At 35.7% G+C, this 12,513-nt stretch overlaps 1 protein-coding gene across 3 annotated transcripts in view; it reads right to left on the reverse strand.

Moving 5' to 3' along the window:
- Positions 1 to 12,513, reverse strand: part of LOC127644717 (integrin beta-1-like) — a 30,086-nt gene that overhangs the window by 11,858 nt on the left and 5,715 nt on the right. For all 3 annotated transcript variants that reach the window (XM_052128046.1, XM_052128047.1, XM_052128045.1), the window contains exons 2-6: positions 7,294 to 7,360; positions 4,883 to 4,968; positions 2,620 to 2,839; positions 1,213 to 1,383; positions 580 to 818 (exon numbers count right to left, since the gene is read on the reverse strand). In XM_052128046.1, coding sequence (XP_051984006.1) covers positions 580 to 818; positions 1,213 to 1,383; positions 2,620 to 2,839; positions 4,883 to 4,968; positions 7,294 to 7,360 — 783 coding nt within the window. The remainder of the gene's footprint in view (positions 1 to 579; positions 819 to 1,212; positions 1,384 to 2,619; positions 2,840 to 4,882; positions 4,969 to 7,293; positions 7,361 to 12,513) is intronic.

Raw genomic sequence — 12,513 nt, forward strand, 5'->3', positions numbered from 1 at the left:
CTGTTAGAAATATGGTTAAATGTAGTTATTTATGTTTGGTAAGTTGCTAGCTACTTATATATATAAAAAAATTAAAAATAAAAATACTTTGAATAATGAGAGCTTGGCAAACTACAGTTTCAAAGTAGCTTCCTCAACACTGCTAATTGAACTGTAGGCATGTGGTGACAATATTGGAGGTAACTACATAAATAAAACAAAATTACAAAAAATAGCATGCACGTTCTTACAAAGATTACTGCTTTCCTTTAACGTGTATGGCCATAAACAGATTAAGAATAAAACCGTTTGACACAGGTTGATTTTTGCCAACTACTCAGATTTCGCGTTGCATGTAAACACCTTAATCACCGTTCTTAAGAGCTCATCCAGTGTGCTTACATGTTTGTGCTTATGCCTCTTCACGGTTTGACATCAAATACAGAGAATGCGATTATTTCAAATTTCATGTAAATGCAGATTTCTTGCTTTGTTTTGTTTTTTGTTTTTTTAAATAAGCTGATTTTTGGGAGTAATCAGCATATTGGTTTGCAGGCTTATTGAGGCAACAGTGCATTGAAGCGTGAAAAAACAACTAACCCCACAGACAGCCACTTGCATGATGGCGTCAAACCCTCCCTCTGGAGAGTCCAGGTTTCCTGAGATCTGCTGCATGCTAACAAGGTTATTAAACCTGGATCCCTGAGAGGTCAGACTGAGCACGTTTTTATAGCTGAATGGGCTGGTGCAGTTCTGGTCTGATGTGCAGGGGTTTAGAAGCTTGGCAGGTGTAGTGCTGATGTATGGCATAACTGTTTTCTCTACAAAGGAGCCAAAGCCTAGAAACAAACATTAAATGAAAAAATTTAATCAATGAAAAAAAGTGTAATTAACATTTCACTTTCATTATAAAATTAAAGAGAAATCTAGCTGCAAGTCTGCTTATGAGATAACACCAATAGTGTTGTCACAATGGCAAAAAACCTTGTGGTGGCTTTGTGACCCCATTATAGCAACCACGAGGAGGTTACCCCATTAGACTCTACCCTCCCTAGCAACCAGGCCAATTTGGTTGCTTAGGGGACCTGGCTGGAGTCACTCAGCACACCCTGGATTCCAACTCGTGACTCCAGGGGTGGTAGTCAGCGTCAATACTCGCTGAGCTACCCAAGCCCCCTCAATTCCTCTGTTCTTAAACTACCACTGACGGTTAGGTGCTTAAAGGTTCCTTACCAATCCTGAAGTCAGACGTGATCACTTGCATTTCCTTCATCAGGTCAGTCCCAAGGTTTTTAACGTTCTCTAAATCATCTTTCATAGAGTAGCTGAGATCCATCAGGTAGTAGAGATCTATGGGATAATCTTCAGCCCTTTTAAACTTCAAATTAAACGTCTGAGTTTCCCCTGGATTGGAATGAGAAAACAGTTTGGGATTAGACTGCATTTAGAACCAGTATACATTTATCTGTCTGAGTCCATTTTTCTCTGGAGCTCTACAGGGGAGTGAACCGAAGTTCTCGAGGGAGGCTTCATATGCCATCAGTATTCATTAGATGATGACAACACTCAAAACATAAGTAAAGGATAATGTAAACTGCTAAACGAAGGCAAAATGCAGTAACTACTCCAAAACTGAAACTGAGAAAAATTATTTCAAAGCTATTTAGTTAAAGTCTAGATTTTGTAGTTGCTGCAATATGCAATTTTTACACTCCTGTTTTCTCTTGATAGCATCTTAGTTGAGCCCAATCCATCTGCCACAGGGCATATCATAGTCTAAGGCAGGGGTTTTCAAACTTTTTGATGCCAAGGACCCCTAAATATAAGACAGCATTGCGAGTGACCACTCTTTCTAAAAGATAAAGTCAGCTTTATATTTGAATGTATAAAGATCACATTTTTCTGTGTGAGAAAAAAAAAAAAAGTGTGACGTGATATAAAGATATTAGCTAAACTAAATAACTGGTTTTTATATTTTCATACTAAAGCCAAAAGAAATGAAGTAAACTGTAAAATATTCTCCAAACATATTTATTTTGTCTAAATTAAAAAAAAAAAAATAATAATAATTCTAATGACCTTATTTTCACTATTAATGTTTATATAGATTATTGTTATATTGCTATTGATATATTAGATTTTTGTATTATTTAATAAAGTTTTAAACTATGGCTATCAACAGAATAAGATAATGTCAAACACAGTTTTTTTACATTTTATGTTTTGACTTTTTACGCACACCCACTAGAACACCTTACGGCCCCCTTGGGGTACCCAGACCCCAGTTTGAAAACCCCTGATCTAAGAGACCTGAATTCAGTCACTCATAACTCAATGTTGACAAAATGTGCAGTTGCTGTTTTACTACTAAAAGTCATTGTAGGGCAGTACTGAAATAATACATATGAAATATTGATATTAGTTATTTTATAATGTGAGAACAGTGGTTCAATAAACATGAAACTAGAACGGTTACTGTATGTAGGAAATCAGTTGCCTGAGACAACGTTCAATTATACAGCTTATTGGTCTTCATACAAAATCACATGACCACATGCAGAGTTTGAACAATAAAAATCAAGTATTTCAGACAGCTGGAAATTAAGTATTGTTAAAAGTTGATGTGGGGGAAGACAGTACCTGATCGCAGGTCTACAGTGAGTTTCTGTGGCTGAATCTGGGTAATCTGGTCTGGCTTCAGTTTTTCACCTTCTAATTTGCGGTTTGTTACAGGTAGATCCTTGTTGATGGTAACATTTCCGTGGGGATTTTCTATGCTAGTCAGAGAACAGCCCTTCTTGATCAGAGAATCGATCTCATCACAACGAGTTGACTTCTGCTCGCCCTGTTTCAGAAAGTTCTGCAAATAGACAAGGCCATTTAAATATAAAGCACCATGAAAAACAACAGACTGTTGACCAGTGTGCTGTACAATAATAAAATAAGAAACAATTATTAATATAATATGGAGGAGAGGGGGAAAGAAATAGAAAAAAAACATGACAAGGGAGAAAGAAGGTTGGAGAGACTTATAGAGACAAATATATGGTGACATGAAACACTAATAGTACATAAATCTTCAAGAGAAAAAGAATGAAGAATTGCATTCTTTTTGGAAACAATATCTATGAACATGTCAATAAATAATTTGCAATAATACTCAGTAGCAGGTATATTGAGTTCTAAGAGGTTCAATTCCAAGAGGTCCAGTCTCTAAATTTCCTTCCCAGAAAATGTCTGAAGAATCACATCCATATACTGTATATATAGCTATATAACATATTGACTATAAAAAGTTCATCCCTGCTTCATAATAATAATAATAATTTTTTTTTTTTTTTAAAGTGTTATATCTGCACCAGTAGTGGCACCAAACAGAATAGCAAAAATAATGACTGTTTTCAAACATATTTGCTAAACACTCTCCCTGCCTGCCATTGGTTGGACAAACCCATAGTCCCACCCCAAACTCATGTAATTGGTTGATCCAATGTTGCTGGTCGGGACACTCCAACAAACAGAGAAATGTTTTAAAAGCACCACTATTTAGAGGTAGACCAATAAATTGGTTTACCAATTAATCAGTGACGATAGTCCTTATCTGCAAAAATGTATGCCGATATTTTTTTTATTATTATTATTGCTCTGTGGCTAGCACTGAAGGATTCTTAAAACATCTTGATTCTACAGTTTAAGTAGAATAACTTTTTTTTTTTTGTGGTAATCAGTATTATGCCACAAATGCTGTTGATTGAGCTTCTATTGATCCTGAATTGTTCCTTTAAATATAGAGCACAGAAATGAGCAAAGTATCCATCATTGCAAAGAGCCCCTGGTGTATTTGAGGATTGTTTATAGTTAAAAGTCCTGGACTATGCACCAAATCTTAATTTTTTTTCTGGTTATTATTGGGATTTCGGTTGATTTATAAACTGCATCTGGGATTTTATTCATTGTGGAATCTTGTAGCATGTCAGTACCCATCACAGTATGGAAAGATTATTATTTGTTTTAAAAATACGGATACTTTGTCTTTTCAAACACCATTGTTATTGGTCTCGGCAAAATCCACTATTGACTAAACTCTAACAGAATTTACACTTTCTGGAAAATTCACAATTCATTGAAACAGATTTGAAATTTTATTTGTGTATGAAACCATCCAATGACAGTCTTAAGGAAACTTAAGTTTAGTGATAGCACACTACTTGGTTTCTTTAATGTGGTCTGTGTAAGAGAGACGATTGGTCCTTCATGTCCTGCATTAATGTGAGCCACATGGCAGGAACAGACATGATCACACAGGACACTGACTCACTAAAACATGAGAAACATTCCCTCATTTTCTACAGGAATGACTCAAATGATTTGGGGTAATAATCTGCTAAGGCAGAATAAAGGTGGGCTAGGAGGTGATGTCAATTATGAAATGATAGAACACTGGTTCCTAAGGATGGGCCGTTCTCTCAAATTTCTTTAGATTTCCCCCACAGAATTGTAAGTAGAATACTTAGCATTATTATTGTTTTGAAAATGTCTCTTGTTTTTATTTTGTTTTGTACTTTGAATTTAAATTTGATGAATGAAACATTCTGCCTAACATCCTTTTTATGTTCCTTTGAAACAAGAAACTAATGTGTATTTGGAACAACATGAGGATGAGTAAATGAAGACAAAATGTTTGGGTGAACTATTCCTTTAACGAAAATATTTTTTCACTGCTAGTTTTTTGTTAACCATAATAACCTTAAGAATCACAGGATGTCCTCTGCAATTGTTACGGTCTTGTATAAACAAATAAGCAGGCCACAGGAAATTGTTTCCCCCTCTTTAACAATTTCCCTAAATGTACATAGTTGGAAGAGCAACCATTTTCTTCTTTAATGGTTTTATCTGCACTTACCACATCTGTACACCAGCCACACTTCTCTCCGGCCTGAATACATTCTCCACAGGACTGGGCAGAGGCTTTGGTGCATTCATTTCCATCTGCCCACATAACAAAAACATCCATCATCATCATTCTAAATGCCCTCCCACCACTAATGCAGGAAATCCAATGCAAAATGCATTTAATAACTAACACTGTGGGCAGCCATGTGCAATATGATTCTCTCTCATGGGACTCTCATTCTAAAACAGTCGTGTCTCCAGAATGCAGAAATTTTCTACAGCAGCCATATGCAGATGGTCATGTGAACTGTGTTAATGATGGTATCCTTAAAGCTTTCCCTTAAGACATAATGTAATCCATGAGTTCAATGTGCCCAGAATAGATTGTGCAGGACTGTAGCAGATTGCTAGATAAAGACATTCAAACCATTCTGCGGTCTTACAACCATTCGGCACAGCTGTGAAATGTCTGGGCAATCAGCCAATGAAAGATTTTCTTGGATCATGCAGTGCAGTATCTTACTGGGGTTTTTGAAATGAGAACAATAGTAAATGTCTAAAAGATGATCCGGAAAGTATACCGATATATCGGTTTTACAGATTAATCGGTGCCGATAGTTTCCTTCTTTTTTTACATAATCGTTATCAGCAAAAAACTATTATGAGATTTTTTTTTTTTTTTCTGTGTGTTCCTGTGGCCAGTGCTGAAAGACTCTAGAGTTAGAACAGCACCCCCTAGAGGTGAAATAAAAATATTTATTATATATATTTATTACATAATGGGGATTTGCTGACAACGTTAAACAATTTTTATCCTCACATCATTGCATATTTTGTTTAAATAATCAAGTGTTCTAAATTAAAATGAGAGCTAAGAAAAAGGTGCCTTTACGGAAAAGTGCTCATCAGCACATACATAGTGTCTCAAACTTCATATGTTGTGAATATTCTTTAATACCCCATATATACATATACTGTGTGTGTGTGCGCGTGTGATATATATATAGATATATATATATATATATATGTATGTACGTACGTATGGGTGCATGGGTGTGTGTGTGTGTGTTTGGGGCTTCTTTATGGTTAAAGGTCCTGCATTATGCACCAAATCTTCATTTCTTTCTGGTTATTATTGGGATTTTGAACTATAAATTGCATCTGGGATTTTATCCATTTTGGACCCTATATCTGTGCCCATCATAGAAAGGAAAGCTAACACACACACACACACACACTAGGGCTGTCGATTTAACGTGTTAATTCAGTGCAATTAATTTGATAAAAATGAAAACGTTAAAAAAAATGTATGGGTAATAAAGAAGATTCCAGAGAAATGCAAGCTTGTAGTACCACCTGTTTACTCCAGAGGGCAGTAAGTGAAACTTCAGCTGTATTAGCAACGTGTAGTTTATACAGTGAACAAAACAACCATCCAGCAGCAGCACAACACAAACATGTGTTACGTTCTTGTGTTCAAAACACTTGCACAAATTTGAACTAAGGAATCTCAAGATGTGTTCTAAGTATTAAACTATATTTAACTTGACCTAAAAATTGTATGTTTATGACGCAACACACCCGAGACACTACATAAGCATGTCTGACAAAGGTGTACATTGATGGGTCCTTAAACAAGCCCTCATAATAAATCTCGAACTGATTGACAAATGCGCTTGCAAAATGGATTGCTGTGAACTGTATGCCGATGACTGACTTATGTTCAATAATATGGTAGTAAACAATATATTGTATTCTAAAGCCGCTTTTTGTATTGTCTTATCAATGATGAACTCTTCTGCCACAAGAATGCATTTTAATTATCTGAATATATATATATATATATATATATAAAATACAAATACTGGATCGTTTAAAAAGTCTATCATTTGTTTCCCATTTAAACCTGAGAATAAACAAAGTGTTAGGAATTTAAATAATTTAATATATATTTATATATAAATACACATAAATATAAATATAAATAATCAAGCAAAGAAGAAATATTTAAGGTTCTGCACTATTTCAAGATCACTTCGTACATCCTTCACCCACTCCAAGCTGCCCCTCTAGCAATTTTGTATAACTCACAAATATCTTGTGTTGGCTTGTTTATTTGCACTAGGTTGTACTTGTTTGTATTTGTACAGGAAGAATTTCTAGCAAATAACATTCCAAATTGCATGTTTGTCAACAGTTGATCACAACAGTCTCATATTGAATGCTAAATCACTTTTGTAAGTTGCTCTAGATAATAAAAGCATCTGCCAAATGCTTTAAGTGTAAATGTCAACCCAAATTGCTGTGCTGATTATAATTGTTTAATTAAACATTTTGTATCCAATTAGAAAAATGCAATTTAGGAGCATTTTCACTAGCGGTGAAATAGTGAAAATGACTGATGCTTTTAAAAGTTCTTACCTAGTTGTGCTCTGCTGAGTGAGAAGAGTCCAAGCAGAACTAAGATTAGGAGCGCCCTCAGGTCCATCTGAAACCAGCACACAACAGGAGTCAAAAATCATGTGGACAATTACACAGAGACAAAATCACTAGAATACGACCTTTTTCTTACTAGCATTCTAATATATATATATATTTATTAGGGCTGCACGATTTGGACAAAAAGTCATTGCGATTATTTTGAAAACTATTGTGATTTGAGCTGTGATTTATGATTGTAATGTTTTCCACATGTTCAACTGCAAAAAGGCTACTGGGGATTTCACACTTGAGCCCTCTTAAAAAGAAACAAACTTTTTTCAGTTCAACCACAAACAAATAAATATATAAACAGTGAAAAAAAGTCTTCTGCATATTCAAATGTTACCATCCACTGTGTACCTGTTTTTCTAAATTTTGTGACAGGATCTCAGCCCACTAATCATCATCATCATCATTAGTTTTTTAAACGTCAACTTTAATATTAGGGATGCTCCAATCAGGATTTTAACATCCGATACCGATCTCCAATTTTCTTTTCATCTCTCAATCGATTACATTAAAAAGTAATGTAAAAAAAAAAAAAAGTTAAATAGTGATAAATCAGGTTCATTTGCACTAGCAAAAAAAAAATACAAAATTATAAATCATGGCAAGTACAGTATAAATACCATGATATATGAATGTGTTAGACTCAGAGTACCATGGTGGTATATATAAATATATCATGGTTTTACAACTGTGTACACACCCATTCAAAAATTTTACACAGAAAGATATACCTTATTCAGAAGTGTAAAACTAGACTTGGTAATGGTAATTAACATGGTAATGCTTAGAGGAAAGGGGGGTGTGGTTACATTATGTGTGTTTTTGTGACTGCTCAATGTACAAGCAGATAGGTGTCAAAAGGTCACTTCCTGTTTCACATGACACAAATGCATGGTTGCAGTAAAGACTTTCAACACACACACACACACACGCTCACACACGCTCACACACGCTCACACACGCTCACACACGCTCACACACACACACACACACACACACACACACACACACACACACACACACACACACTTTAAGCGAAATTGTATTTAGCTTAAAATGAAGCCTATTTTAGCAATATTAATAGTTTATGCTTTGACGGTTTTATTTTTTGATTCGCGAATTAAGTGCCTCTCACCTACTTCACATAACCATAATACTAAAGGTATTGTCGCAATTAGGGCTGGGGCGGTATGGATTTTTTCTAACCGCGGTTGAAAAGAAAGATATTACCACGGTATAGCGGTAAACCGCATTAAATACATTACATTGGATCAGAGAAGTCCCCCCCCCCCCCGACAGACTTTGGCGCACACATCAGAAGTCGCTTTTGATAGACAGACTTTAAATATTGTCACCTACATCCGAAGAAAAAAAACGAGCACAATTTTAAATAGTCAAATTTTCATCAAGCAGTAATTTGGCATGAACTAATCACTGTATAGATTTCCTTATTTAAGATTATTCTCAGATACATTCAGCATTGAAGATGGGTCAGACATGATTTTGACCACTTTATTAAGTTTTGTTTTGTAGAAAGCCTTTCTTTAACTTAAAATTTCGTTTTGTATAAATTGTATCTTAATTTTAAACACTGTTTCATTAACTAATTGCCTGGAATTAATAAATAAGAAGCAAATATAGCAGACATATAATCAGCAGCAGGACGTGGAAGCGCCGATGCGATCTCTTGCGCTGTGAGCTCTCTCATAAATGAACCGAAACTCGGCGGCTAGGCCTACTGCCTCACAGACATGAGAAATAAATAGAAATCTTAAAATGCATTTTAAACAAAATTCAAAACAAAATGATAAAATTTTAGGCTACAGTAGCCTAGCAGTCAGGTTTGCCGATGATGCGTTACTATTTATTTATTTATTTTTATCCCTGTGCGCCAATCGGAAACGGACTTCACTGCTGATATTCTGGGGATACAACATAGCCAATAGGCTATAGCCTACTAGGGACTTTAGCCTTTAAAATATCTTTGCTGCATTGGATCAGTCTCCTTTCTAGAACAGCCAAGAGCTTTCTAGCCTCACGGCAGCAGCCTTGCATCGCTCAGACCTTAAAACAGTCAGCGCCATGGATGCGGTTTTGAAAATTTATCAAAAAACGTTGGTGCGGACAGATGAGTTTTGTGATGCGGTTGTGGATTAAATAATAATAGCCCATCCGCGCATCTCTAATACAAATGGAATGTTATTATGTGTCATGGAACATTGCGCTCCCCAACTCGCTGAAAGGTCGGATTTGCTCCATATTTTGATAAGTTTTGTTTAGAAAACCTTGAATCCATGTAGGCTAATATCATTAGACATAATCCATATCATTAGAATCAATGAATCCATGTCATTAGACACAACGAATCCATGTCATTAGACACAACGTGCACACATGTGCAGGCCAATGTTTTTTCTGTTTTTGTTTTTTTGCGGTGACGACGGTGACAAGCTCAGACCCGCAGTTGGAGTCAAGTGACCGCGGTATTGCGGTAATGCGGTAACCGTCCCAGCCCTAGTCGCAATGCAAACAAATCATAGTGGTCGTAAAAATAGATTTCATTTTCTTTATTAATGATGATTTTTGGGTTACAAGTGACCCAGATATGTTTTCGTGAGATTCACCAAGGTTAAGTTACCATTCATTTAAACACCACAATGATAATCCACATAGTCTAGAATCACATACAGTGAACTCAAAAGTTACAGACTAAAAGGATAGTTCACACAAAAGAAAAATTAGCCATCATTCACTCACCCACATGTTTAAAACCCTTAAGAATTTCTTCTGTGAAATATTTTTTGGTGAACTATCCCTCTGGTTTGAGAGCTTTTGAAGGCCCAAATCCCCCAATCACACACACACACACACACAACCTTTTTGCAATGAGAAATATACTGGCCAACATTCCAGTTTGTATGAGCACGACAAGTATGCACCGAGGCCTACAGAGAGAGAGAGAGAGAGAGAGAGAGAGAGAGAGAGAGAGAGAGAGAGAGAGAGAGAGAGAAAGAGAGCTCTACAACCATATTTGGTAAGACGATGGATTTGCCCTTCCCATGAAACGTGTCACTGCTTGAACACAAAGAGGAGGAGGATCTATTGCTTCAGTAATCTATCAAGTGTTTGGTCTCCAGTACCAAAGAGTGCTGATTTGACCTTTTTAGGCATGACAGTGAGTGCAAACATGCACTAACACACAATGTTGTTACTTAGTTTCCTAATAAAACACTTTAGACGCAGGTGAGATGCACAGCAGGGACAAATATAGCAAAACTTCAGCAGAAACTAGTGTATACTACCGATATGGGTTTTTTAATGGCTGAAGCCGATATCCAGAGAGCAGGGTGGCTGATAGGCTGACACAATGCTGATATATCACACAATTTAATATGGTTAATAACAAACATAAAATTGCTAAAAAAAATTATAAATCTTATTTAGCACTATATTTACTCAATTTCACACAAAATTATATTAATAAGTATAAATGAAATGCATTTGAAAGTACAGTTTTTATACTTTTAAAAGTATTTATTTATTTTTTTTTTAAATCAGACCTTCGTGTAACAGAACGAAAAACATTCAAATCTGTTAGTTTAAATAAAAATCAACTCCTGGAACATGGTTTCATTTTTAATAACTTTTAACGTTTAATGTTACAGTCATAGTTTATTAATTTTTATTACATTTGCGGATTGTTAATTTCTAATCTTACACTGCATTTTAAAATTTTACAGCTTTATATTTTATTTGATTGCTGAATTTGCACATTTGTTTACTTTAATTCACCCATTTTACACTGAATTGGCAATACAAATTTTCAGTTTTTGTCATTCCTATTAAGACAAACAGAGATAATCATATATAACTCTAAAGCCTTCAAATACACAGAAAATATTTTAGTCTAAGCTGCTGAATCAGACATGAAAGTTTCTTATATGAACACATCACTGCTGTTAATGAATGCTTTCTAGGTGCTTTCTTTTAAAAGGATTTTAAGATTCACCAACTCAGTGTGCTTCAGTGCAATTCACTGAACGTGGCAAGACATTTTTACACCATCCTAACATCGACCAATCAATTTTTTTTGTGCCTACCAATCAAATCCACATCTGCCAATCAGGTTCCATTCGTGAACTCAAGTATCCAAGAAAAATCTTTTGAAAGATAGTCATGGTAATTATAGGCTAATAAGAAGAAAATCCTTGCTTTTTTTCTCTCAAATTAAAATTTAAAAAATAAGTTTCTCAATATGTACATACACAGATACCAGGTGTCCTCAAAGAGAAGAGACCTCATTGGTCATTTACTTGACAGCAGAGGTCAGAGTCACATTCATACGGCTGTATCTCTCTCACTGCTACAGAGACAGATTAAGTGTGTGTGTGTGTGTGTGTGTGTGTGAGAGAGAGAGAGTGTGACAGCTGCTTTCTACAGCATAGCGTTTCATTCTAAACTGGACTTTGTGTAACACAATCTTCAGACAGAGAGCGAGTGTGTGTGTTTGTGTGAGAGACAGGGCTTTTCACTTCAGTCTTGTCTGGCTTTCCTAAGGCTGTGTTGTGTGTAAAGGCCTTGGAAATGCAGCCCTGAGGTCTGGGTGTGTGAGAGCACTCTTTCAAATCAAGCTGCCTGGACGTCATTGTTTAATGTTTCTAAGCCACGCACGCCCACACTGTGCAGAAAAAAAAAAAACAGAGTTCTTCAAATTCTCTGCCTTTGGGCGGCATATTCTCTTGATCTGTTGATCAGCTAAAATTACAAATTTCACATCAATCTGCATTATTTCAATGTCATTTAAAAAAAATAGTGTTTTAGAGCAGAATTCCTGTTCATAACAGCTCACTGAAGCGAACTTTTAGGAAAAGTTATAATCGACATCAAAACACCTTATTGCTACTGGTCCACATCATCGGTAGGTGTGACCTAGAGCTCCACCTACCTTGATGCTTAATGAGACAAAATGAGTCAACATGATCACATCGGCGTGCAGAGTTATTAGCAACCTGGTGCAACTTACCTAAAACTGTACAATCATTTGCTTAGAGACATTTTCCAATACCATGTCATGTGATGTAACTTTGTTTAATTACTCTACTAAAGGAATCAGATCTTCTCAAATACTGTCAAGTGCCCATTCACTCTTGT

This window comes from Xyrauchen texanus, chromosome 6 (assembly GCF_025860055.1).
Source record: "Xyrauchen texanus isolate HMW12.3.18 chromosome 6, RBS_HiC_50CHRs, whole genome shotgun sequence".
NCBI classification, from domain to species: Eukaryota; Metazoa; Chordata; class Actinopteri; order Cypriniformes; family Catostomidae; genus Xyrauchen; species Xyrauchen texanus.